The sequence below is a fragment of the Anguilla anguilla genome, chromosome 12 (genome assembly GCF_013347855.1).
Source record: "Anguilla anguilla isolate fAngAng1 chromosome 12, fAngAng1.pri, whole genome shotgun sequence".
NCBI classification, from domain to species: Eukaryota; Metazoa; Chordata; class Actinopteri; order Anguilliformes; family Anguillidae; genus Anguilla; species Anguilla anguilla.
In genome coordinates this window covers 38,986,115-39,011,601 of record NC_049212.1, presented here as the reverse complement: position 1 = coordinate 39,011,601, position 25,487 = coordinate 38,986,115, and the positions used below count along the sequence as shown (strand labels likewise).

Sequence of the window (25,487 nt, the reverse complement as noted above, 5' to 3'; positions counted from 1 at the left end):
CCTTTTGGCTCAAATGACAGAATTGGAGGAGGCCTTTTTTCTAAATAATGACATTACTATTAATAAACGAACAAAAAAAAAAAAATTTTGAAATTGGAAAAACGGCAGTTGGCAGGTGATTTGTGAGCCTCTTAATTCGCTGGAACGCTTCACAGAAAGATTGTTCACTGTGTTCTCAGCACGGCGTTCCAGCGAAGGACACGGACGTTCCTTTTATCAGGCTTTACTGCCGCAAGTTATAAATTGGATTCGCTGAAACTTGCAGCTGAGTGCATGTTATGGAATTTATGAGTGACAAGCGGTATTTATTACAATGGGTTTAACACTGTATGATTGCTATGAACCTCTTATATGTCGGTCATCAGACTCTCGTTTGAAAATGTAGCCCCTCAGGTGAAGAATTTCTAAGAGACCACGTTTTTAGGTTCAATAGCTCACGAGTGCTGGTTGTTCAGGCTCGTCTGTGTTTTTAGGTGACTGCAGTACTACAGAGAAGCAGGTATTCATTTAACCACAGCTTCCATAATGGGCCACAATAAACGGAACTCACAAATCTTCTGAAAATGTGTTGAAATCAACCTTCAAGTCTTGTAGGTGATAGTTAATAAGTAATAAGATGTTTTTGAGGCTGTCTTAAGATCTTTCTCTACCCTGAGTTTAACATTGCGCATTTGAACATCAGTGTTGTAAACAATTTAAAATCCACAGAAGTCACAAGATGGTGAGTAAACCGTAGATAACTTCTCCTTTCAAAATGCACATTTGAAAGTCGAGGGAAGTCAACGATAAACACAAGTGTTCCGTAAGCAGTTATTGAACGCTCAAAGGTCACGTGTGATTTTTAATGGACACGTCTTATTTGATTGAGAGATCATTTCCGTAGGTGAGCGCAGATGTTAAATCAGCAGTCCTGACAGAACCATCAGGGGCTTTCCATTTGCTTTCCTTTTATAGACCCCCCAGTCAAGGAGGGGGTGGGGCCTGTCAGCCGGGAGGGGCGTGGCCAGGTGCCGGTGGGAGTGGTGTGAATCCCCGACAAGGTGTTTAGCCCCTCCCCCTTTTTCTCGGCCGGCCGTCCGGGAAGCTGGGGAGGGGGAGCGGCGGTTGCTGTCACTCTGGCACGGACCGCACACCCGCTCACACGCCTGTCCACCAGCTCACCCGCACACACAGGCACTGAGAGAGAGAGCGGGGGGGTTAACGAGAGAGAGAGAGAGTGTGAGAGAAAGAGAAACGGAGGAGAGAGGGGGGAGAGAAGGAGAGAGGGAGAAGAGAAGAGGAGGATTTTTTTAATTTCTCCTGAGGAACTGCAGATAACCTTTTTTCGTGAGGAAGGATGGCAGAAGGTGGAGAGGGAGAGGAGGAGATTCAGTTCTTGCGGACGGTGAGTGAGCGCTGCTTTGGTGTCTGTCCCCTCCTCACGGCTGAGCTGACCCGTATGGTTACTGGGGTGTGTGTGGGGGGGTTGGGGGGGGTTGGCGGGGGTGAAGGGGGGGGTACATGTGGTTTTAGGACATGGAAGAAGGGCTCTTATAGTGGCTCGTGAATGTGGTTTTAAACAGGGAGTGACAAGCGGTATTTATTACAATGGGTTTAACACTGTATGATTGCTATGAACCTCTTATATGTCGGTCATCAGACTCTCGTTTGAAAATGTAGCCCCTCAGGTGAAGAATTTCTAAGAGACCACGTTTTTAGGTTCAATAGCTCACGAGTGCTGGTTGTTCAGGCTAGTCTGTGTTTTTAGGTGACTGCAGTACTACAGAGAAGCAGGTATTCATTTAACCACAGCTTCCATAATGGGCCACAATAAACGGAACTCACAAATCTTCTGAAAATGTGTTGAAATCAACCTTCAAGTCTTGTAGGTGATAGCTAATAAGTAATAAGATGTTTTTGAGGCTGTCTTAAGATCTTTCTCTACCCTGAGTTCAACATTGCGCATTTGAACATCAGTGTTGTAAACAATTTAAAATCCACAGATTGACAGAAGTCACAAGATGGTGTGTAAACCGTAGATAACTTCTCCTTTCAAAATGCACATTTGAAAGTCGATAAACACAAGTGTTCCATAAGCAGTCATTGAACGCTCAAAGGTCACGCGTGATTTTTAATGGACACGTCTTATTTGATTGAGAGATCATTTCCGTGGGAGAGCGCAGATGTTAAATCAGCAGTCCTGACAGAACCGTCAGGGGCTTTCCATTTGCTTTCCTTTTATAGACCCCCCCAGTCAAGGAGGGGGTGGGGCCTGTCAGCCGGGAGGGGCGTGGCCAGGTGCCGGTGGGAGTGGTGTGAATCCCCGACAAGGTGTTTAGCCCCTCCCCCTTTTCTCGGCCGGCCGTCCGGCCAGCTGCGGAGGGGGAGCGGCGGTTGCTGTCACTCTGGCACGGACCGCACACCGCTCACACGCCTGTCCACCAGCTCACCCGCACACACAGGCACTGAGAGAGAGAGCGGGGGGGTTAACGAGAGAGAGAGAGTGTGAGAGAGAAAGAGAAACGGAGGAGAGAGGGGGGAGAGAAGGAGAGAGGGAGAAGAGAAGAGGAGGATTTTTCTAATTTCTCCTGAGGAACTGCAGATAACCTTTTTTCGTGAGGAAGGATGGCAGAAGGTGGAGAGGGAGAGGAGGAGATTCAGTTCTTGCGGACGGTGAGTGAGCGCTGCTTTGGTGTCTGTCCCCTCCTCGCGGCTGAGCTGACCCGTATGGTTACTGGGGTGTGTGTGGGGAGGGGGGGGGGGGGGGGGGGGGGGGTACATGTGGTTTTAGGACATGGAAGAAGGGCTCTTATAGTGGCTCGTGAATGTGGTTTTAAACAGGGAAGACGGGCTCCTATAGTGGCTAGTGGATGTGGTTTTAGGACAGGGAAGAAAGGGCTCCTATAGTGGCTAGTGGAACTGGGGGGCCTCTCCTCCCCTTAATTTGCTCAGCGCTCAGTCTGGTTGCCGTCTCCGCTACCTGCCTGGTTCTCCTCAGGATACCGTATCCCCCTCTTGGCAGCGGCGCTGAAGGCTGAGGAGCGGCCCCAGCCGTCCCCTCCTGCGCGACTCCTGGGTATTTTTAAACGCTGAATTCCCCCACCGCGCTGGCCTACATATCGGGTGTCTCCGTTTCTCTCCGCCTTTGGTGCACTTTGTGCAGCCGCTGGAACCCGCGCGTTGGTGCTGGGGGGCGGGGGGGTGGTTTTTTGGGGGGGTTTTCTGCCGGCGTGCCCCTTCTGCTTTTAGATGATTATTTCAGTGTGTGTGTGTGTGTGTGTGTGCGTGTGTGTGTGCTGACCTGTATGATTGTCCGCGGGTCGGCTGTGCCTGAACAGAGGCCTGCTCCTGTGGATGGGGCGGCTCTCCCTCAGTTCCTTATTTGACTCTGACGGATGACTGACTGTGCAGGATGGTCCTGTGACTTGTGAGGCCAGGTGTTCTACCTTTTGCCTGTGCGTGGGGGTAGTGGGGGGGGGGTTTAGGGGGGTTCGGCTTCTTGAACCTCCCCCCCCTTCCTCGACTGAGTTAGCCCAGCGGTGTGTGTGTGCCTGTGCAGGTGTGTGTGTGCATTTTTGCGTGTGTGTGTGTACGTGTGCCTGCTTGTGTGTGTGTGCATGTGTGCGTGTGTGTGTGCAGAGAGGGAGGGAGAAGGGGAGAAGGGGAGACGGGGAGAAGGGGAGAAGGGGAGAAGGGGAGAAGGGGAAAAGGGGAGAAGGGGCCGGTGCATCTGTTAGCATCGTTATCTATTAATACCCTTGGAAGGAGGGCCTGTCAGGAGGCCGTGGGAGGAACCGACCCGCAGGCTTGACTACGTCTGGACAGCTGGCTCCAGGACCCCTGATCTCCTACAGCCACAGACAGACAGACACACAGCACAGACACGGGGGGGGGGGACACAGACTGGGGGGAGGGGGGGATGAAAGAAGTAAAGATGGACGAATATATTGAAAAAAGTAATCAAATGTGCAGTTGGGGGAGTAGAAGAGAAAGAAAGCTATGATACAGGGAAGGATAGAAAGATGTAAGAGAAAAGAGAAAAGGGCTGTGCTGTTTTCTAGAAAAGATAAGGCTGATATTGCTCTATGGAAAGTTCTCATCTGTTAGGTGGAATGATTGTGTTCTCTAACGCATTCGTGTAGGTGGTGTTATGCTGTATTACTGTATGTATGCTATTTCTTAGCCAGTTCTTTCGTTCACATCGTAATATCACGTACCACAATTACAGTAAGCAACCAAGACCCTCATATCATTTACATTAGCCACTGACAGATTATTCACAGCTTAGAACTACATTTCCCATGGTTTAGCACACTTATTATGTTTAAGCATGGGAAATGTAGTTCTGCAAAGTTATGAATAGTGGAGATTGTGGTTTCTTTGTGCTGTGATTCATTCTGCTGTAGGCTTGAAATTTACTTGCTGGTGAGAGGTCATGACACATAAGGATGAGGGGTCACAGCGCGATTAGAGTTCTGCTTAAAGCTTATGTTTTTTCCCCTGGCTTTAGTCAGGAGCGCACATTTGATTCATTTCAAGACATTTCCCTGAACATTTCAATAACCATACAGTCAAAAGTAATATTTGAGTGGTACTACATAAGTAATATTTGAGTGGTGAGAGATGGTATTAAGTGCTTGTGCAACTTTTGCAACAGAGAGTGACAGTATGTGACTGGCGGTTATAAGCTATGGACAAATCTGGTTTAACAGCAATGATAGAAGTTCTGTTGAAGAGTCTGTTGAATTTTTTCTTGACGTAAGAAAACGTTGTTGTCTCTTCTCTCAACTTATTTATTTAATTAGCCCAATCATTTACCCCCTCAAATCAACCAGCACTGCTGTATGTACAGCCAACTGAGCCAAAAAAATGGATGTGGATTCTCGAGCCACTGATGAATAGGGGCGTTTTTTTTCTGGAACTTTCTGCAGTGAGATTCTGGGCTGTTCTGGAGCGTCCCTTGTTTTGTAATGGAGAACTCCCCCCCCCCCCTCTCCCCCTTCCAGAGAATTCTGACAGTGAAGCCTGAGGTGGAGAGTGAGGGAGAGGGAGTGGGGGAGAGAGAAGGAGTGGGAGAGAGAGGAATAGAAGGATGGAGAGAGTGAGAGGAAGAATCCATCTTGATTTATTGATAGCAGGGATGAGTGAAATTGGTCATTTGGGGCTTTTAATACAATTAGTATAATAATCAATTTAATAAATGAATAGTTAATAAATTCCCTCAACTTCACTGCACTTGGGTTACTGTGCATATTGAAGATTGGGTGATTCCCCCTCCAAACACAGAGCTTTTTAAAACATAGAAGCCTCTCTGAGCGGTGCCGGTTTGTATCTCGTTGTTAAGCCTGCATCATGTCAGAGCGCTCGGGTGTAATTTAATCCCAGCTTGGGACTTTTTATCGAATCGCCGAAGAACGCTGCTGGGGTTTGCGCTCCTGTCTGCAATCCCAGAATGCACCGCTGCGGACAGACGGGCGCAGCCGGGGGGTGGAGGCGGCGAGCTGGGGGCATACGGGGGACGCGTCGGCCACTTAAAAATACAGCAGGGGGCACGTGGGTGGGACGTCCCGTAATATCTGCCCCGCCACTTGCATGCTTTATTGTCTGAGCTTCCAAATCGAGACCCTGGCCCTGAAAACAGCAGCGCTGCTGGCTCGTTGCCGGGCATGTACCGCCTTAGTTACGCTGTCTTCCTGTCCTGTGACCTGCAGCTTGTTTCCACAAGGACAGTCATGTGTTATTTATTTATTTATATGTACTTATTTATTCTGAAACCCGGTGAGGGTAGAGAGGTAGTGGTTATTTTTTTTGGGCGGGGGGGGGGGGGGGGGGGGGGGGGGGGGGGGGGGGGGGGGGGGGGGTAAAGGCTTTGTTGTTGTCGTGTGACGGGCAGCCGGACCCAGGGCTGGGATTTGAACCTTGTTTCTGAGGGCTGTCCAGACTCCTTTTTATAGTGAAGCATCAGAGACTCGAGAGAGAGAGAGAGAGAGAGAGAGAGAGTCCATGTCCTGCTTCACCTTGCTGCTTTGAGGTGTGTGTGTGTCTGTCTCTGTTTGTCTGTGTGTGAGTTTGTGTATCACATTTGTAAATGTATGTATGTTTGCGTGCGTGTCTGTGTCTGTGTGTGTGTGTCTGTGTCTGTGTGTGCGTGTCTGTGTCTGCGCGTGTCTGTGTCTGTGTACAGAGACGGAGAGACAAAGGCCAGGTCTGGCACCTTCCGTAGGGGGTCGGGCGGCAGCAGCTGTTGCAGCGGGGTAATTAGGTGCGGGCGCTCTGAGCTCTCTGGGGTCCTCTGCTGCTCTCAGTCTGCTGAGCCCTGAGATTAACAGATCCACTCTCCGGCCTGGGAGAAGCACACCTGCTCCTGTGCACCTGTGTGGGATCCACTCTCCGGCCTGGGAGAAGCACACCTGCTCCTGTGCACCTGTGTGGGATCCACTCTCCGGCCTGAGAGAAGAACACCTGCTCCTGTGCACCTGTGTGGGATCCACTCCCTGTCTGGGAGAAGCACACCTGCTCCTGTGCACCTGTGTGGGATCCACTCTCCGGCCTGAGAGAAGCACACCTGCTCCTGTGCACCTGTGTGGGATCCCCTCTCCGGCCTGAGAGAAGCACACCTGCTCCTGTGCACCTGTGTGGGATCCACTCTCCGGCCTGAGAGAAGCACACCTGCTCCTGTGAGTGTGTCTGAGGCTGCGGGGCCGGGCCCAGCCGGTGCGGTTACCCGGGAAACAGCTGCTCGTCCGCGACTCTAGCGCTCGGCATGCCTCAGCCTGTGTTCATAAAGCCCTCCGAGCAGCGGGGGGCTCACCGAGGATCAGCTCCGCCTTAGCGGAGAACGTTCACATAAGGACATGGGGCCACTGGTCCCAGATCAGTGGTCCTGCTCCTGGATGCTTTTATGAATGCATGTAGGTTTTTCAGTTCTGTGCATTCTGCTCTGAGTTTGGGAAACTATCCATCCATCATCCGTTATCTATACGCGCTTATTATTGCTGGAGCCTATCCCAGCATGCATTGGGTGTGAGGCAGGAATACACCCTGGACATGTCGCCAATCTATCGCAGTGTGTTTGTGAAACTAGTTTCTTGGAAAAAAAAGAAAAACTTGTTAGCTCTTTCCCCACAATTTTTCTTCTCAATTTTGTAATGCCAAATCATATATACTGTATCAGCACTCATTGGTCATGACTGCAACCATCATAGCTGGCATTGGAACAGTCCGAAATTTACACTGGACCATCCACACATTGGGACAGGGCCTTAACAGATGGCAGACCATGGGGCCCACCCACACACTGGTACAGAGCCTTAACAGGTAACAGACCAGGAGCCCCATACACACACTGGAACAGTGCCTTAACCGGATGAACCACTGATGCATTTCCGATACCTAGCCAAAGTGACGCATCATAATTTTGGATGTGGTAGTGGATGTCGGACGTCCAGATACTTTTGGCCATGTAGTGTACAGAATGTCAGTATGTCCACTTGTACAATTATTGAGTGGACAGTTGCCTGAAATGACTGGATTCAAAAAAGAAGAATCTGATTTTAAGCATGAATGTTTGGGGACCCGTGTCGATAGGCGATTAGGGACCTGAAGGGAATATAGCTGGGCTGCTGTTTTTATCCTCTTCAGGCAAATTACTGGAAGAGCTGCAGCAAAAAAAGTCATGAGTAAGGCCTTAAAATGCAAGATGTGTGAAATGTATTACATAAAAGGCTTCCAAAACTGCACATACATCATGCCGTAATGTGATTTTTGGACAAGTGAAACCTTTTTGGAAGCCACTGCACACAAGAGTGAAAAGTGTTCTGAATGGGTGGGTGTTGCTTAATATCGGGTGTTGCTTAATATTTAATGGGCAGCTGAACCTGAGTCTGAAGTGAAACATTGGCATTGCATCAAACTGGCATGATCCGTCATTTACTTTTAATTCACAATAACCTCAAAATCACCTTATTCTGTAATGATCTCTGCTCTATGGTAAGTGGTGTCTGTGCCCCATTAGCTTCGCTAGCTGGTGTTTGCTCATGTCCTGTTGCTTGCTGCTTCAATCGCTTCTCGAACTGTCCCTTGACTTTTTTCGGGGGTCCTAGGCAAAAAATAATTAGGGGGCCCCTGCAAAACATTGGTACCTTCTGATTATTAGTCAATTTGTCAAAGGAAGGTGAAAAGGTGGGGGCCCTGGCCAAGAAGGTACACTACATTACACAGCATTACATTACATTACACTACAGTACAGTATGTTATTCTGCATTATATTACACTACACTACAGTACATTACACTGCATTACGTGACATTACGTTTTGGCCTATAAAAGGTGCTCTTGCTCAGACCACATTTTCACATGCAATCCATTTATAAAGCTGGATATTTACTATTTTAAGTAATTCGGGCTACACACCCTTTTCATGGATACACTGGCAGCACACCAGCTGGGAATCCGACCTGCATCCTTTCAGCCTTTCAGTATTTAAGCCTGCACCAGGTTGTTATAAGCTTCACTCTTCTATGTAGATACTAGGAAAGTAGTGTACTATAACAGGTGTCATTTAGTAGACTGCTTATAAACAGAAGGGTATAAAAGTGTTTTACACTTGGACTGTGGAGGGAAATGTATCTCCTCATCAGCTTCAGAAAAGGAATGTCTGTTTAAATGACTTTACCCACTCTAAAGATTTCATTTCATACGCTTTTTTTAAACAATGAAATTGAACTTAAATTAAAAAGTGATGACTGAGAAATAACTAAAAAGAATTCCATTCGATTCCAGTTCCAAAACTCAAAAATAGAGCTCCAATACAGCTAAATTTAAATAGCTGATGGACGTTTCTCAGTTCTAAAGCTCTGAGTTCCAGTGAACTCTGGGAGCAAAATCTTCAGCTGTTCTGAATTCGACTTTTCAAATTTTCAAAATTCAATCCCAACCCTGGTGGGAGGTCACCCTGCAAACCTTGTGATCAAAAGTTGCTTACCTGCTATTTCAGGCTTTATTTGTGAGGGGTATATACTGCTGTTTAAGAGGTTGCTGATCCTTAGCCTAGATATGGTGTACAGTTGGAGTGTTTAAAGATTTATGCTTCTCATGGTATAATATTTCTGCTATGTAAACTTGAGCACATATTGGTTTATGTATCTGTACAGTAGGGGGGTGTGTATGCCATGTCTCAAAACTCGTCTAAATGGGTGTAACTGGGCTGTATATATATACAGCCCAGTTACAGAATTAAATATCTGTAGGATATTTAATTCTGTAGGATTAAACCATTTGTATGTATGGCTAATGGGTTGACTTTGAATCGGTATGTGTGCTTGTGCCTTTTTTGTGCCTAGCGCAGTGTGTTTATGAAATTGAGTAGTAGCTATGTGCATGTGGGTAGCCAAGTCTTAGGCCACAACCTACACCTCTGACCAGCCCTGGGTCAAGTATATACTTGAAATATTTAGATTGTTTCGACAGAAAACAGAGATCTTTAAGAATATGAAGTGTTCAAGAGTGTTTTGTTTTTTTTGTCTATTGGAGCAGATCTGGTCTACTGTGTCTCTGTTACTATGTTCTAGTGTCTCTCTCTGCTGCTCTGTTCTAGGTTCTCTGCTACTATGTTCTAGTGTCTCTCTCTGCCACTGTTCTAGGTTCTCTGCTACTATGTTCTAGTGTCTCTCTCTGACACTGTTCTAGGTTATCTGCTACTATGTTCTAGTCTCTCTCTCTGCTGCTCTGTTACAGTGTCTCTCTGCCACTCTACTCGAGCGTCTCTCTCTCTCTCTCTGCTGCTCTGCTCTAATGTCTTGCTCGGCCTTCTTCAAGTGACTCTCAAGCATCTGCTGGTCAGCAGAAGGAGGGAATGTGAGAGTGACAGGTGCAACTTCCCAAAATAGAGGGAGAAAAGGAGCTGGGGTGGCCTAGAGAGAGAGAGAGAGAGAGAGAGAGAGAGAGAGGCAGTGAAGGAAGAGGGGGTGAGCTGAGGAATAAACGGAGAGAGAGAAGGGGGGAGGAAGACTGTAGGTGGACAGGAGGAGAATAATGAGGACGTGATGACAGGGTGACAGAGGAGGAGAGAGGGGTGGGGGAGGGTTAGATGGAAGTCATGAGTGAGGTGTAAAGGAGAGGTAGAAGGTTCTAGAAGCGTTGATGTGGGATTAAGAGATTCATCCCTAAGAACAGATATTTTTATCAGTTTACATTACTCAGCAAGCTCTCTTAGAGCCATATATAACTCCACTGCTACTTGTGGACACATCAATACACAAGCACCGTCCCTGTCTCTCGACATCTCTCTCTCACACACACTGTCTTTCTCTCACACAAACACAACCACACACAGCTGCACTGTCTCTCTTTCTCTTTCTCTCTCTCTCTCACACACACACACACACATTCTTTCTCTCTTTCTCTCTCTCACACACACAAACACACCCACACACATTTACGCTGTCTCTCTTTCTCTCTCTCACAAACACACCCACGCACAGGCGTGTATATTGTAATATATGCCAATGTCAGCAGGCTCGTTTATACAACAAGACAAGCAGGAAAAAGGCATTTGACCTTTCAGTGGCTGATGGGATTTAAGAGCTGCTTTCGGCCGTAAATTGGACGTTGCCTTGAGCTAATCTCGACGGCTCGGTGACGTGTCCCCGGCTGACCTGGCGTTGATCACTGTTACAGTAGTGCAGAGTTTCACTGGGGTTTGAGTGCACCTGCCATCCCCGTCCTGGGGCGCCTGCTCTCTCCCACCTGTAGGACTAATGACATGTAGCCCCGCCCCCTCTGTGGAGAGTCCCCGCCCCCTCTGTGGAGTGCCCCACCCAGTGAGAATACAAGCCCGGCCCTATCAGCAGGGAGTCCCACCCTTGGACACTGTGGTTAATATTCAAATGAGCCAGACTTGGGTCACATGCTCATTTGAATATTAACTCTTTAGATGCTGGTAAAAATAGGAAAACATTTAATACACCCCTTTTAATGCTGTCATCGTATCACTCTGTTTTACATCTTGCGGAAATGCACATTGGCTGGTACTTCTTTGGCTTAAATGCTGTCTGGTGGGTTTTTTGGATCAAAAAGGTAGTAGAATTAGATTTCTGTTCCAGTTATTGATATTAATATCGCATATGCAACTTGTGTGCAATGTAAGGAGAGAGTGTAATGCATAGCTCATGAAGAAACTAGAGATTTAGAAAATAACCATTTATTCGTGAGCTTTGAGGCCAGCAAACAGGCCAGAGGGAAGTTAGTGTTTTGGATAATTATTTGAATCCGGCAGGTCCGCTTCATCCGCCCACGCACCTCCTCTTCTCTGCCTCTGTCAGCAGAGCATCGATCCAGCCCCCAAACAATTGGGGACCTCACTGATGGGAGGCTGGATTCTACTGATGACAGCCTAGGTTCTACGGATAAGAGCCTGGGTTCTACGGATGGGATTCTGGGTTCTACTGATGGGATCCTGGGTTCTACTGATGGGATCCTGGGTTCTACTGATGGGATCCTGGGTTCTACTGATGGGATTCTGGGTTCTAATGATGGGATCCTGGGTTCTACTGGTGGGAACCTGGGTTCTACTGATGGGGTCCTGGAACTTCAATGCCTGGTCCCAAAGGACTTTCCTTTGGTTCTTTACTTTTGAGGGTTCTTGTTGGTTTGTGGTTACGGTTTCCAGGAAGGAATGTAGAGATCATGACTGTGTTCTGTATTCCAGAACCAGCTTGGTTCTGTTGGGCTGGAGGGTTAACATCGTTTTGTCTGCTAGGATACCTTCACCTGTACATCTGTAAATTCTTGTGATATTTTTGATATTAAAAATAAACACAATAAATACATGTATATGATCATATACTGTATAATATATCAGTTTGTGTGTGTTGAAATGAAAATATGTCTTACTAGACATTCCTGGCAAAATGACAAGTACTCAAGTTACACGTCATCATGCAATAACAAAAACAATGCTGACAAAAAGATATCAACTCACTTTTATCCTAGTGGTAGGCGCGCACACACATTTCACATTTCTGAACTCAGAAGTCAGATACATTTTGGTGAACGACATGCTTTCTTGGAAAATTATCCAGTACCTTGCTGGAGTTCTTTTTTTTTTTGTTGTTGATGAATTTAACAGCATCTGAAAGAGTTTCAAACGCATACGTTTTGATCGCACGTTGGTTTTAATGGACATCATCTCCTTAAATTTATCCAACCGCTTCTTTTAAAAAAAAAATTGTAGTGCTGTCTGCCTCGAGTAGGTCTGGGTATTAGCGAGCGACTGTTTCTCTGAGGGCGTTCTCTGGGTCGAGCAGTTTCTCGAAACAGTCGGCGGCGGTGCTCAGCCCTGCCCGGCTGCTGGAAGTGCGCGCGTAGCTTTTCAGAGATGGCTGGAGGTGAACCCGGGTACACCGGAATGCGTGTGTTGGTGTGTTTTGCGGACAGCGGGTGTGACCTGCGTCGGTGTTCGTAAACGCCGCGGAGGCAGTGTGTGTATGTGTATCACTGTGCCACTGTGCTGATCAGCACACATTCTCTGGGCGTATTTATAGCCTTACGTTGAGTGATGTAGGCCTGTGCAGCGGTGTAGCGTACTGGTTAGGGAACCCGGGGCTTGCAGTTCAGAGGTTGTGGTTTGGTTTCCAACTGCGGCGCTGCTGGCAAAACATGAAAGCTCTCCTGCTGCCTGACCCCAAGAATTTTCAGCTTAACCATCTTACAGACCAAAATATGGAACCGTCAGAGAATTCTGCTCAGAATGTTGGAGAAAATAGAAGCTTCCATTAAAAACAAATCTGGAACTATCAGAGAATTGTAAAATATGGAACCATCAGAGGATTTTCCTCTTTGCTCAGAATGTTGGAGAGCATAGATGCTTCCTTAAAAGTCTATAAACTGCAAGAACGTTACTGGTGTCTAATAAAAGTTTGAAGATTTGACTATGTTTACTTGACCCAGTTCTGATGGTCTTCTCTCTCTGGTTCTGAGAGCATGAGACGTTTTAGTTGCTAGATTGCTCTACTGTAACGAAACTGTAGTCAGCTGTTCAGATCCCACACAAGGATCCCTCACAAGGGGGTGACTTCTGGCACATCAAAAGCAGCCCATTTGTTGCCACTTCTGCCAGTTGCAGGACCTTGCTGGTCAGGCCAGGGTCATAGAAGCACTGGTTGTACTGGTCTAATTAGCAACATGTTGATGATTCTGAAGGACCTGCTGTGGAGTGTCGGAGTGATTGGCGTGTTTTCCAGTTTCACCAGCATATAAGCTGCTGTAATTTCCAGTCTGTTTAACCCAGGTGTGTAAATGACATTGAGACTCCAGGTGTATTTGCGTTCTGTGCACGCAGGCGCTTCAACTCTTCTCCAGCTGACGGGTTATGCACTCAGAACACATTTGGACCTTCTCTAAATACAGCCTTGGCTGTAACTGTAGGCCCACTCTTTCAGCATCGCACGAGCATAAATCACCATGTTTCCGGAGCTGAGATTAGCTCAATGGGTCATTATCTTCTCCCGAATAAGAATGAGGCTCTTTTTAAGGTGATCCCTTGTTATGTTTCTGAAGGTGGAAAGAGAAGAGTAACACGTTAACACTGAAAGCGATGGGCATTAAACTAGCCAGTTTTATTCAGCAAATTGCTACCCCTGATCTTTATCTATTTATATGGTCGTGAGTTAAGCCTTTGAATTTGCGCGTCTCACTCCAATAGCTTTTCACATGATACTGCGAGCGAGAGAGCGAGCTTCACATTACATGTCGTTGGAATAGGATATCACCCCGAGCTTCTGTAAATATTATTTTTCTCATAACATGCATAAGTGTAGGTTTGGGAAACGTTCCAATTTTTGTAGATTGCTATTAGAATCGAAACGTGATCTGGAACAAAAAAATGTCAATAATTTTATTTCTTCAATTCATGAGATGAAAAGTTGAGGTTAACGTTGACAAACCCTTATGATCCTGACATACGGAAGTATGAAAACTGCAGCTTGGAATCTGTGATGTCATCTTGATGTCATTCCTCATTAGTATTCACCTGGTGGGCAGTTCATTGGTGGAATCACGGCATGCAAAAGCTCTCATTGGCCTTCTGGCTCGAGGAGTCTGCTTGTATTTAGTATAGCAACGTTCATTAGAGAGAAAGGAGGTTTGCGTCTCTCAGAATGTTGGCCTTTTTCTCTGTCTTTTCATTTCTGGGAACTGTTCACTGTTCAATTCTATATTTTGCAGAAACATTCTGTAATCACAAAAAATGTGTGCATATGGCTACATTTATTGATATTTGCCTTGGAGGTGGAGTCCTCTGTTCTGGACTGTAGTTCCTTGCTTTTTCAGCCTGATTTTTGGGTATTGACCGAGCCCTGGCATTTTGAACATGGTTTTGTATTGATAAAGACCATTTAGCTGGGGTTCCCTGTACAGCTAAGGTTACTGGGAAAGGTGAGTGGGAGGGGGAGTCCAGTGGCTCTCAGTGAGAGGCTGCAGTTATGGCTGGGCGATGTACCGCAACAATAACTATGGAATCCAATAATGATGGCCACACCATGTGGGGTGTTGCCTTTTTTTGCTGTTGGTCTTTTTCTCTTTGATTATACCTGATTATACCTGTGGTAGTAAACATTCAAACTTCAGGTGAAATGCTTCCGGGGGAAAAAAATCATTGCCATGGATATCTGTTGGGTGTTGATAAGACAGCCAATCAGCATCGAGGTCCGGCATCTCCCATGTGATTGTGTGGTGTGTTTTTGTCAATCACGTGGGAGCTGCAAGGCCTTGCTGCTAATTGGCTGTCTTATGAGTGGGATGTGTGACTCAGTGAGTGGGGTATTACAGTGGAGGCTGGTTTTGGGGACTTGGTCAGGTCATGCACTGCTTGGGTGTCATGTGACCACTGCAGTGTTCTGAGTCACAGAGCGGCCTACTGCTAGAAATAAAGAGCACGGGTTTGTTTCCATATTGGACACACACGTGCACACAAACACTCTCGCATTCTTTCTCGCTCTATCATAGAGACAGACACACAGACAGACACGCACACTAACACACACGCACAGGCACACTAACACAAACACACGTAAGCACACACACCTACTCTTCTGGCTCTGGTCCATGTAAAACTGGTACAGTCTGTAAAATACCCATCAGTTCACTTTATGAAACCCAGCCCTGAAAAGCAATAGCCATTCAGGTTACTTTCTGAAAACTGTTAAAAAAAAAAAGTCTTGGAACTCATGTTGAAAAATTCAGCTTGGAAGAAAATCAAGAAATTATAAAATTCTTTGAACAAATTACAAAAAATGGACACATTTTATGATCTGTAATTAATATTTGTCATGATCTGAAAATATAATTTTCTTCAAGTCACTTCAAGTTAGGCATTCCCTTGGCTCATTCCTGCTGCTTTTTTTCTCCATCCGCATCTCCTCGGTCCTCTTGTGACCTGAAAATCTATCAAGGTCCACTTTGCAGAAATATTTTTTTGGAATGTGTGATGTGTGAATGAGCAACCTGTGGATCCACCTCTCCACATCTGCCATGTCTGTAATTGAAATGGCTTCAAACTGATGCTTGTAGGAGCAAGGACGTTTCTTTTGCTTAATTCAGGAGTCCTTAATTTCTATGTCCTTGTATCTTTTCCTTGCATCTTCTGTTGCATGGAGCTAACTCCTCATCCACGACAAAAAAAAAAAATCAGAATCATTCTGAAGAATTCTAAAATGACAGCGAAAGAGAATAGATTTGCCGCACTTTGAGCTGGAGAGAGAGAAGGAGACAGAGAAGGAGAGAAAGAAAGGAGGTGACGGGGCAGTGAGATGGAGAGATCTGGGCCAACAGAGGACAGTAGAGAAACTGGGGAGAGGTTGCAGTGGAAGTGGAGCAGGAGACTCCACTCATCAGCATTTTCTGTGCGCACTGAAGGGAGGAGCCATTGTGCAGTAATCTGTATAAGCCATTACACGTGTATCGTGACTGCAGACAAGCCGTTTAATTTTGGCAATCAGGTAATGCATTCCACGCTATGAATTATGATGTGCAGATACATACTGTGTGCTTAGCTGAGAGAGGGAGAGGGGGAAAGAGAGAGGGAGAGAGGGAGGGAGGGGGAGAGGGAAAGAGTGAGTGAGAGAGGGAGAGAGGGAGGGGAGAGGGAGAAAGAGAAGAGGGAGGGAGATAGAGAAGAGGGAGATGGGGAGAGGGAGAGGGAGGAAGAGAGAGAGTAGAGGGGGAGAGAGGGAGAAAAAGAAGAGGGAGGGAGATAGAGAGAGAGAGAGAGAAGAGAGAGAGAGGAAAGAGGGTTCAGATGGATATAGCTCTTTACATAATGACTGATGGGGGGGAACAGCTGGGAATGTTGTGTGTCAGAGGTGTGGGGACGGGGGTTGTGGGGGGTTTTGGGGGGGTGCGGGGGGGGGGGGGGGGGCGTAAGGGGTGTTTATTTGCCTGCTTACTCAGGGCCATAAAGGTGCAGCAGCACTGACAGACAGGTCTGTGTTGCAGTATGTGCTGTTAATCTCTCCCTGTTCTCACCGCTGCTGTTGTCTCTGTTGGGCAGCACCGTTCTGAATGAAAGCAAGAGGGGTGTGTTGGGCTGGCCGGGGGTTTCTATGGCACCCAGCCCAGTGGGGTCTGATTGTGTTTTTCACCCACAGCACTGTAGCAGAGCAGCACCCCTGACTGACTCATCTCTGGGTGTCTGTAACTGACACGTGCCTCTGATTGACATCTGTCTCTGGGTGTCTGTGACTGACGCGTGTCTCTGTGTGTCTGTGACTGACGCCTATCTGTGACTGATGCATGTCTCTGGGTGTCTGTGACTGACGCGTGTCTCTGGGTTGTCTGTGACTGATGCATGTCTCTGTGTGTCTGTGACTGACGCGTGTCTCTGGATGTCTGTGACTGATGCCTATCTGTGACTGATGCATGTCTCTGGGTGTCTGTGACTGACGCGTGTCTCTGGGTTGTCTGTGACTGATGCATTGTCTCTGTGTGTCTGTGACTGACGCGTGTCTGTGACTGACGCGTGTCTCTGTGTGTCTGTGACTGACGCGTGTCTCTGTGTGTCTGTGACTGACGCCTGTCTGTGACTGACACGTGTCTCTGTGTGTCTGTGACTGACGCGTGTCTCTGGATGTCTGTGACTGACGCGTGTCTCTGGGTGTCTGTGACTGACGCGTGTCTCTGTGTGTCTGTGACTGACGCCTGTCTGTGACTGACGCGTGTCTCTGGATGTCTGTGACTGCGCGTGTCTCTGTGTTGTCTGTGACTGACGCGTGTCTCTGTGTGTCTGTGACTGACGCGTGTCTCTGGATGTCTGTGATTGACGCGTGTCTCTGTGTGTCTGTGACTGACGCCTGTCTGTGACTGACGCGTGTCTCTGGATGTCTGTGACTGACATGTGTCTCTGTGTGTCTGTGACTGACGCCTGTTTGTGACTGACGCGTGTCCTCTGTGTGTCTGTGACTGACGCGTGTCTCTGTATGTCTGTGACTGACGCCTGTCTCTGGATGTCTGTGACTGACGCGTGTCTCTGTGTGTCTGTGACTAACGCGTGTCTATGACTGACGCGTGTCTCTGTGTGTCTGTGACTGATGCCTGTCTGTGACTGACGCGTGTCTCTGTGTGTCTGTGACTGACGCGTGTCTCTGTGTGTCTGTGACTGACGCGTGTCTGTGACTGACGCGTGTCTCTGGATGACTGTGACTGACGCGTGTCTCTGTGTGTCTGTGACTGACGCATGTCTGTGACTGACGCGTGTCTCTGTGTGTCTGTGACTGACGCCTGTCTGTGACTGACGCGTGTCTCTGTGTTGTCTGTGACTGACGCGTGTCTTGTATGTCTGTGACTGACGCGTGTCTCTGGATGACTGTGACTGACGCGTGTCTCTGTGTGTCTGTGACTGACGCCTGTCTGTGACTGACGCGTGTCTCTGTGTGTCTGTGACTGACGCGTGTCTCTGTGTGTCTGTGACTGACGCGTGTCTGTGACTGACGCGTGTCTGTGACTGACGCGTGTCTGTGAGTGACGCGTGTCTCTGTGTGTCTGTGACTGACGCGTGTCTCTGTATGTCTGTGACTGACGCCTGTCTCTGGATGTCTGTGACTGACGCGTGTCTGTGACTCACCCGTGTCTCTGGGTGTCTGTGACCGATGCGTGTCTCTGGATGTCTGTGACTGATGCGTGTCTGTGACTGATGCGTGTCTCTGGGTGTCTGTGACTGACGCGTGTCTCTGGGTGTCTGTGACTGACGCGTGTCTCTGTGTGTCTGTGACTGACGCGTGTCTCTGTGTGTCTGTGACTGACGCGTGTCTCTGTGTGTCTGTGACTGACGCGTGTCTGTGACTGACGCGTGTCTCTGTGTGTCTGTGACTGACGCCTGTCTGTGACTGACGCGTGTCTCTGTGTGTCTGTGACTGACGCGTGTCTCTGGGCGTGTCTCTGGGTGTCTGTGACTGACGCGTGTCTCTGGGCGTGTCTCTGTGTGTCTGTGACTGACGCCTCTCTGTGACTGACGCGTGTCTCTGGGCGTGTCTCTGTGTGTCTGTGACTGACGCGTGTCTCTGGGCGTGTCTCTGTGTGTCTGTGACTGACGCCTGTCTGTGACTGACGGCGTGTCTCTGTGTGTCTGTGACTGACGCCTGTCTGTGACTGACGCGTGTCTCTGGGCGTGTCTCTGGTGTCTGTGACTGACCGCGTGTCTCTGGGCGTGTCTCTGTGTGTCTGTGACTGACGCGTGTCTGTGACTGACGCGTGTCTCTGGGTGTCTGTGACTGACGCCTGTCTGTGACTGACACGTGTCTCTGTGTGTCTGTGACTGACGCGTGTGTCTGTGACTGACGCGTGTCTCTGGCCGTGTCCCTGCAGGATGACCAGGTGGTGCTGCAGTGCACTGCGACCGTGCTGAAGGAGCAGATTAAGCTGTGCCTGTCCTGCGAGGGCTTCGGAAACCGCCTCTGCTTCCTGGAAACCACGTCCAACGCCAGGTAACAGCCCCCGCCCCCACCCCGCCCTCCCTAACCCTAACCCTAACCCCGCCCCCACCCCGCCCTCCCTAACCTCACCTCACAGCAGTTCCACAAACCCCACCCCCTGCCCTCCCTAACCTCACCTCACAGCAGTTCCACAAACCCCACCCCCCACCCCGCCCTCCCTAACCTCACAGAACTTGCACCCCCCCCCCCCCCCCCATCTCATTCAAATAACTGTGAAGGAACGTCTTGTATGGTGGACTGCATCACAATGTGGTTAGCGCAGTGTGTGGTAAAAATGCACAGTATGAATGATTAAAAAGGCACACACGTGACATCATCTCTCCATGGCTGCTCGTGGACTGCTGAGTCTGATTCTGATGTTGGTCTGCTGCACCCCCCCCCCCCCCCCCCCCCCCACTGCAGAATGTTCCGCCCGACCTGGCGATCTGCTCCTTCATCCTGGAGCAGTCCCTGTCCGTCAGAGCCCTACAGGAGATGCTGGCCAACACCGTGGAGATGACGGATGTGAGAGCGAGGGAGAGAGGGATGTGGGGAGGGGTGGAGGGATGTGGGGCGAGGGAGAGAGGGATGTGGGGAAGGGAGAAAGGGGTGGAGGAGGGAGAGAGGGATGTGGGGGGAGGGAGAGAGGGATGTTGGTAGGGATAGAAGGATGTGGGAGAGGGAGAAAGGGATGTGGGGGAGGGAGAGAGGGATCTGGGGAGGGATATAGGGATGTGGGAGGGATAGAGGGATGTGGGGGGAGGGAGAGAGGGATCTGGGGAGGGATAGAGGGGCGGAGGAGGGATAGAGGGATGTAGGGAGGGAGAGAGGGGTGGAGGATGGAGAGAGGGATGGGTTCTGGCCTCTGCAGTAACATGGATCTCCCACTTGACCCTGAACTGGGTCAAATACTGAATGCAAAATACTGTGCCCCTTAGACACCATTAAAATGGTGTACTGCAGTTAAAAACACATCCATTTCCACCCAATATCCAGAACAAAACTCTTATTTTTTACTTTTCCAGTTTATTTTTGGTTAGTTAAGACCAGTGATTTCATTAAATCCTCAGTATAATTCTCTATATATATCTACAGCCTGCCCAGAACAGGATCAAATGTTTATTTGAAAAAAACTTTTATCTTTTCAAATGCTGGCAAAATATGATAACAAAGACAACCATTTTAACGAGCGTTTAGCTGTTGCTGTTTTATTTTTAGTTTGTCTTGCTAAGGGTGTCTAGACGATCATCTCCTCCTGTTCCTCCTTTGTTCTGCTGCTGTGTGTGTGTGTGTGTGTGTGTGTGTGTGTGCAAGTCCCCAGGGGCTCCTGGAGCATCGCGCGGGGCCCCAGACTCCCCAGACAATACCGTCTGCATTTACTATTTTAACCAGCACAGAATCCAGTCTCCTTCCTGAGTGGAGCTGCTTATCATTTTCTCTGTTCTGTTAAAATACTAGCAAGTAGTTTAAAAGTAGTTTTTCACACTAATACGAGAATAGCCAGAGGGCAGTCGTATTGGAGTTTTATGTGATTGAAGTCAGCGTAGAAACCTTGTGATTTGTTTTTACTTTTTTATTTTACTGAGATGCATTTTTACTGCCGTAAAATGTCAGAGAAAATATGTTGACTCAAAATGGATTCAAAATTCAGCAGGGTTTCTGTACTTCAGACAGGAAATGCACTTCTGGGGGGAAAAAAAACTTAGCTTTAAATGAATGACTGGAAATTGTGCTGAATGCTGTTTTTATTCGTAAAATAAAATCTCTGTGTCTCGGGACTAGTTTACCTACCAGCGTAACTTTACAAACTTTTGTCTCTTCTCTGACCCTAAACCCCCCTCCTCCTGCCGACCATAGGCAGTCGATTTGGACAGATGGGTATGTCTTTGCACATGTCTCATTTCCTGTCATGTGACCCTAAACTTCCTATCCCCCTTCTCTTCCTTCCTTGTGCACTTCTCTTCGACCCTTGAAATTGTACTTTCTTTGACTGGTTTTCATCTCGGTGAAACAGTGCTGCAGATTTTCCTGTTCCCCTTCTACCCCCAACCCCCCCTCCCCAAAAAATGCCTGGTTACACCTGTCCCTCTCTGTGTCCAGTGCTGGCATAGTTGAGGACCCCCATGTGTGGTGTCAAATGGCCCACAACTATTCTAGTGGGGAGAGTGTAGGATGAGCTTGCTGGTTTGAGTCCAGGCTATGCCACCTCTACTCTGGAATGTTGCGCAAATTCAGTCCTCATTCACATCGTTGTCACCCCACCCAACATTATTGACATCCCATTAAACATGCATTCCACCCCTCTGAAATCTTTCTCCTCTCCCAATACAGCATGACCCCACATACCGCTTCTCATTGACTAGCATGGTGTGTCATAAACAATGACCACGCCCAAAAAAACACACTCAGTTTGAGTCTTTCAACGAGCAGCAAAGTGCAATGCAGCATTAAACAGAACAGTGTTCCCTGTAACAAGGGTGGATCGATTGCACACAGACGCTACTGGATTTCATAATTAATGTGGGGGGGGGGGGGGGGTTTCCACCGAGATGGGACCTGGGGACTGATGGGATTTGGATGAGAATAGCACAGCATGTGCCTCAGGGAGAAATGCTAGCAGGAGCAGAGGGGGCTAGAGGGGTGGGGTGGGGCAGGGTCGGGGGAGGAGGGGAACAGGGCATACTCTGCCGTCCAGCTGTTCACAGAGCCCTTGCTAATGTGGAATAAACCCCCCTCTGACACACTGACCCCTCCCGAAAAACTGCCTGATCATGTGATCCCGATGGTTTTATATCTGCTTAACGAAAGATAGCAGCCTGTCCTCACTCACATAGTGGTTGCTATGGTGATGATGGTGTTGATGGTGGTGAGGTAATGGTAATCCCCTAACAACCGCAACAAAAATAATTATGTTTTCTTGTTTAAAAAAAAACCTCACTTGGATTGTGAAATGACAGGTAAGATATTTTGAAGTTGCATTTTGGGACTGTCGACTGACAGGAATAACTGTTTTGTGCGATGTCATCTTTTATTTTTTCTTGAAAATATTCATTCAGATATTTTCAGATGCCCTGTACACCTCTTCTTTTGTATGACTAATTATCACACATAACATGTATGATGTTTTGTTTTGAGGCGGTATTTGATGTTTCCCCTTTTTGGATGCTTTTTATTCAATTTAAACATGAGATTGTTTTGGCATTTGGCCTTCTTTCATTGCTTCCTTTTGACCTCAGGTGGGTGGGGGTGCGGGGGAGAGGGGAGGGGGGGTGTTGGTGGAACACCTGTCTCCGCCCTTTCCTCAAAAGCCCGGTGTGGGCGTGTCCGTGGGGATCTTAGCGGGTTTGGACTGGGTGCGTTGTTGTCTCCATGGTAACTGCTTCTCTTTTGCTGGCCCCACAGTCCTCTCAGGGAGGGGGGCACCGGACGCTGCTATACGGCCACGCCATTCTGCTGCGGCACACCCACTCCAGCATGGTGAGAAACGCCCCCCCCCCCCCCCCCGCGCCCCCCCTCCATCCCCCCAAACCTCCTCAACCCCCACTCCTCTCCTCCTTCTCCTTCTCACCCCAAACCTCCTCCACCCCCCCTCCTCGCCTCCTCTCCTCCTTCTCCCCCCCAAAACTCCTCCACCCCTCCTCTCCTCCATTCTCCCCCCCAAACCGCCTCAACCCCCACTCCTCTCCTCCTTCTCCCCCCCAAACCTCCTCCATCCCCTCTCTCTCCCACTCCTCCTCTTCTCCTTCTCCCCCCAAACCTGCTCCATCCCCCTCTCTCCTCCTTCTCCCCCCCCAAACTTCCTCCACCCCCTTCCTCTCTTCCTTCTCCCCCATAAACCTCCTCCTCCCCCTCCTCTCCACCAAACCTCCTCCTTCCCCCTCCTCTCTTCCTCCACCCTCAGATACCTCCTCCATCCCCCTCCTCTCCTCCTTCTCCCTCTCTTTCTCAACCTCAGGGTTTCATTCTCTCGGGGTGTTATATGTTGAGTCTTTCTTTCTCGGTCTGTGCGTTCTGCAGTACCTCAGCTGCCTGACCACGTCGCGCTCGCTCACGGACAAGCTGGCCTTTGACGTGGGTCTCCAGGAGGACTCCACAGGTACACACGGCGTTACCGCTCTCTGCCCAAAAAAACCCCAAAAAATTTAAAAAGCCGGCCCACACCCCTTAAGTCTCGTGGACAGCTGTTGGATCCAGCGCCCATTGCTTAAGCTCAGTGTGCAGTAACGGTTAGGTAACTGTGCTTGTAATGGAGCTTGCAGGTTCAAATCCCAGATTGGGCATTGCCATAGTAACCTTCAGCAAGCTACTGAACATGCCTTACATCAGTAAAACACCCAGCGGTGTGAATGTGAGCGTGTGTGATTAATGTGAGCTGCTCTGGAAGTGTGAATGATTGACGCGCGCATGCCCCCCCCCCCCCCAGGGGAGGCCTGCTGGTGGACCATTCATCCCGCCTCCAAACAGAGGTCAGAGGGGGAGAAGGTCCGGGTGGGAGACGACCTCATCTTGGTCAGCGTGTCGTCCGAGAGATACCTGGTAAGGCTTAACGTGAAATATTTAAAAAATACTAAATAATCCCAATCTGTAAAAATGAGAGATTGTTAGAAATTTTAGTGGTGAATAAATATCATAATCATTATTTTATTGCACTCAAAATTTTGATCACAGATTTATGGCTACGCACGCACGCACACACACACACACGTATGCTCACACATGTATTTTTAATGACCCAGAAATTCATTATCCAAACAAATCCACCCTTGTTCGTTATGTGGACTGGGGCAGAGCTGGAGGGGGGGGTGTTGGTGTAGGTGGACGCTGCCCTGTGTCAGGTTAGCTGCAGCCTGGTTCCGGTGCTTTACCTGCATTTTACCCACCTGTGCAGCACCTGTCCTACGCCAGTGGAGACCTGATGGTGGACGCCTCCTTCATGCAGACCCTGTGGAACATGAACCCCGTGTGCTCCGGGTGCGAGCTGGCCGAGGGTGAGCTGCCTGTCTTATTATGGGATGTCCTACCTGGCACCTGCGCACCCTCGCACACCTGGGCCAAATACCTTTCTGCTCTGAAAATCCTGCTTGTGGGGAAAAAAATCACTCTGCAGATCCCTTGTTATTCTGAGCAAAACCTGTTACTACTCATAATGTGCAACCATGTGAAATAATGATTGAGCCTATTTACAAAAAGCCAGTAACCTGTGGAATTGTACTCATGTCTAAATAGCTATTTCAAATAACTGTTTGACCCAGAGTTTGGATTTTCAGGCTGCACGCTGTTCGTTGTGCCTTTGAGAAGACTGTCTTTCACATCTCCATCTCACTCACTCTCGTCTCATCCCCCCCCCCCCCCCCCCCCGCCCCCCCGCCCCCCCAGGGTTTCTGACAGGGGGGCACGTCCTCAGGCTCTTCCACGGTCATATGGACGAGTGTTTGGCCATCTCCTCGGCCGACCAGGGAGACGACCGCAGGTGAGGGGGTCTGGAGTCTTCCCAGAATTCCCTACCAAGCTGATACAAAGCAGCAATTTTGACCTCTGTGCTACATTATGCTAAGCAGACAAAAACTGGGGTTTGGTAGGTCTGTGGTTCGCAACCCTGTTCCTGGAGATCTACCATCCTGTAGGTTTTCACTCCAACAAAGCGCACGCCTCATTCAACAACTAGAGATCATTGAGCAAATAATTAGTAGAGTCAGGTGTGCCAAATTAGGGCTGAATTGATAACCTACAGATCTCCAGGAACAGTGGTAAGCCATTCACAAGAGCGCTATCTAGTGGTTTGGTTTTTCAGTGCATGTCAATGTAATTCATGGATGGCAAGTAAAATCTGCAGGACGGAAGGAAATGTAGGACAAACCACACAGTATAGGAAAGTCTGTTGGCTCCCCTCGGCTCAATGACGTTGGGGTCACACCGATGCTGCGCTCTCTCCTTCTTTGGGGTCACCCTCACAGCCACGCTGACGCGACTCTCTCTCCTTCCAGAAACGCTCAGTACGAGGGCGGGGCAGTTTGCAGCCAGGCCCGATCTCTGTGGAGGCTGGAGCCCCTGCGAATCAGGTGAGACCATTTTCTGTTTCCCTTCAGGAAGTGCATCTGGCGTTTAATGCACTTCCTGCCTAGCTGATCTCTTTCTGTAATGCACTTCCTGCCTAGCTGATCTCTCTCTGTAATGCACTTCCTGCCTGGCTGATCTCTATGTGTAATGCACTTCATGCCTGGCTGATCTCTCTGTGTAATTCTCTTCATGCCTGGCTGATCTCTGTGTGTAATTCTCTTCCTCCCTGGCTGATCTCTCTGTGTAATGCACTTCATGCCTGGTTGATCTCTCTGTGTAACACTCTTCCTGCCTAGCTGATCTCTCTGTGTAATGCACTTCATGCCTGCTTGATCTCTCTGTGTAACACTCTTCCTGCCTAGCTGATCTCTCTGTGTAACACTCTTCCTGCCTGGCTGATCTCTCTGTGTGCAGCTGGAGCGGGGGCCATATGAAGTGGGGCCAGCCGTTCCGCGTGCGCCACATCACCACGGGCCGGTACCTGTGCCT

The 25,487-nt window shown here is 48.7% G+C and overlaps 1 protein-coding gene across 17 annotated transcripts in view; it reads left to right on the top strand.

The window, feature by feature from the left end:
• Positions 1-25,487, top strand: part of ryr1b (ryanodine receptor 1b (skeletal)) — a 104,861-nt gene that overhangs the window by 969 nt on the left and 78,405 nt on the right. For 12 of the 17 annotated variants that reach the window (XM_035384741.1, XM_035384733.1, XM_035384726.1 and 9 more), the window contains exons 1-11: positions 2,368-2,652; positions 18,835-18,951; positions 19,362-19,466; positions 20,799-20,819; positions 22,344-22,418; positions 22,959-23,037; positions 23,365-23,477; positions 23,830-23,929; positions 24,318-24,411; positions 24,926-25,000; positions 25,413-25,487. The exon at positions 25,413-25,487 is cut by the window's right edge and continues 82 nt beyond it. In XM_035384741.1, the coding sequence (XP_035240632.1) occupies positions 2,605-2,652; positions 18,835-18,951; positions 19,362-19,466; positions 20,799-20,819; positions 22,344-22,418; positions 22,959-23,037; positions 23,365-23,477; positions 23,830-23,929; positions 24,318-24,411; positions 24,926-25,000; positions 25,413-25,487 (902 nt within the window). In that variant the 5' untranslated portion in view covers positions 2,368-2,604. Of the gene's footprint in view, positions 1-1,283; positions 1,385-2,367; positions 2,653-18,834; positions 18,952-19,361; positions 19,467-20,798; positions 20,820-22,343; positions 22,419-22,958; positions 23,038-23,364; positions 23,478-23,829; positions 23,930-24,317; positions 24,412-24,925; positions 25,001-25,412 lie in introns of those variants that run through there. The other 5 variants (XM_035384740.1, XM_035384739.1, XM_035384729.1 and 2 more) reach the window with 3 other exon arrangements.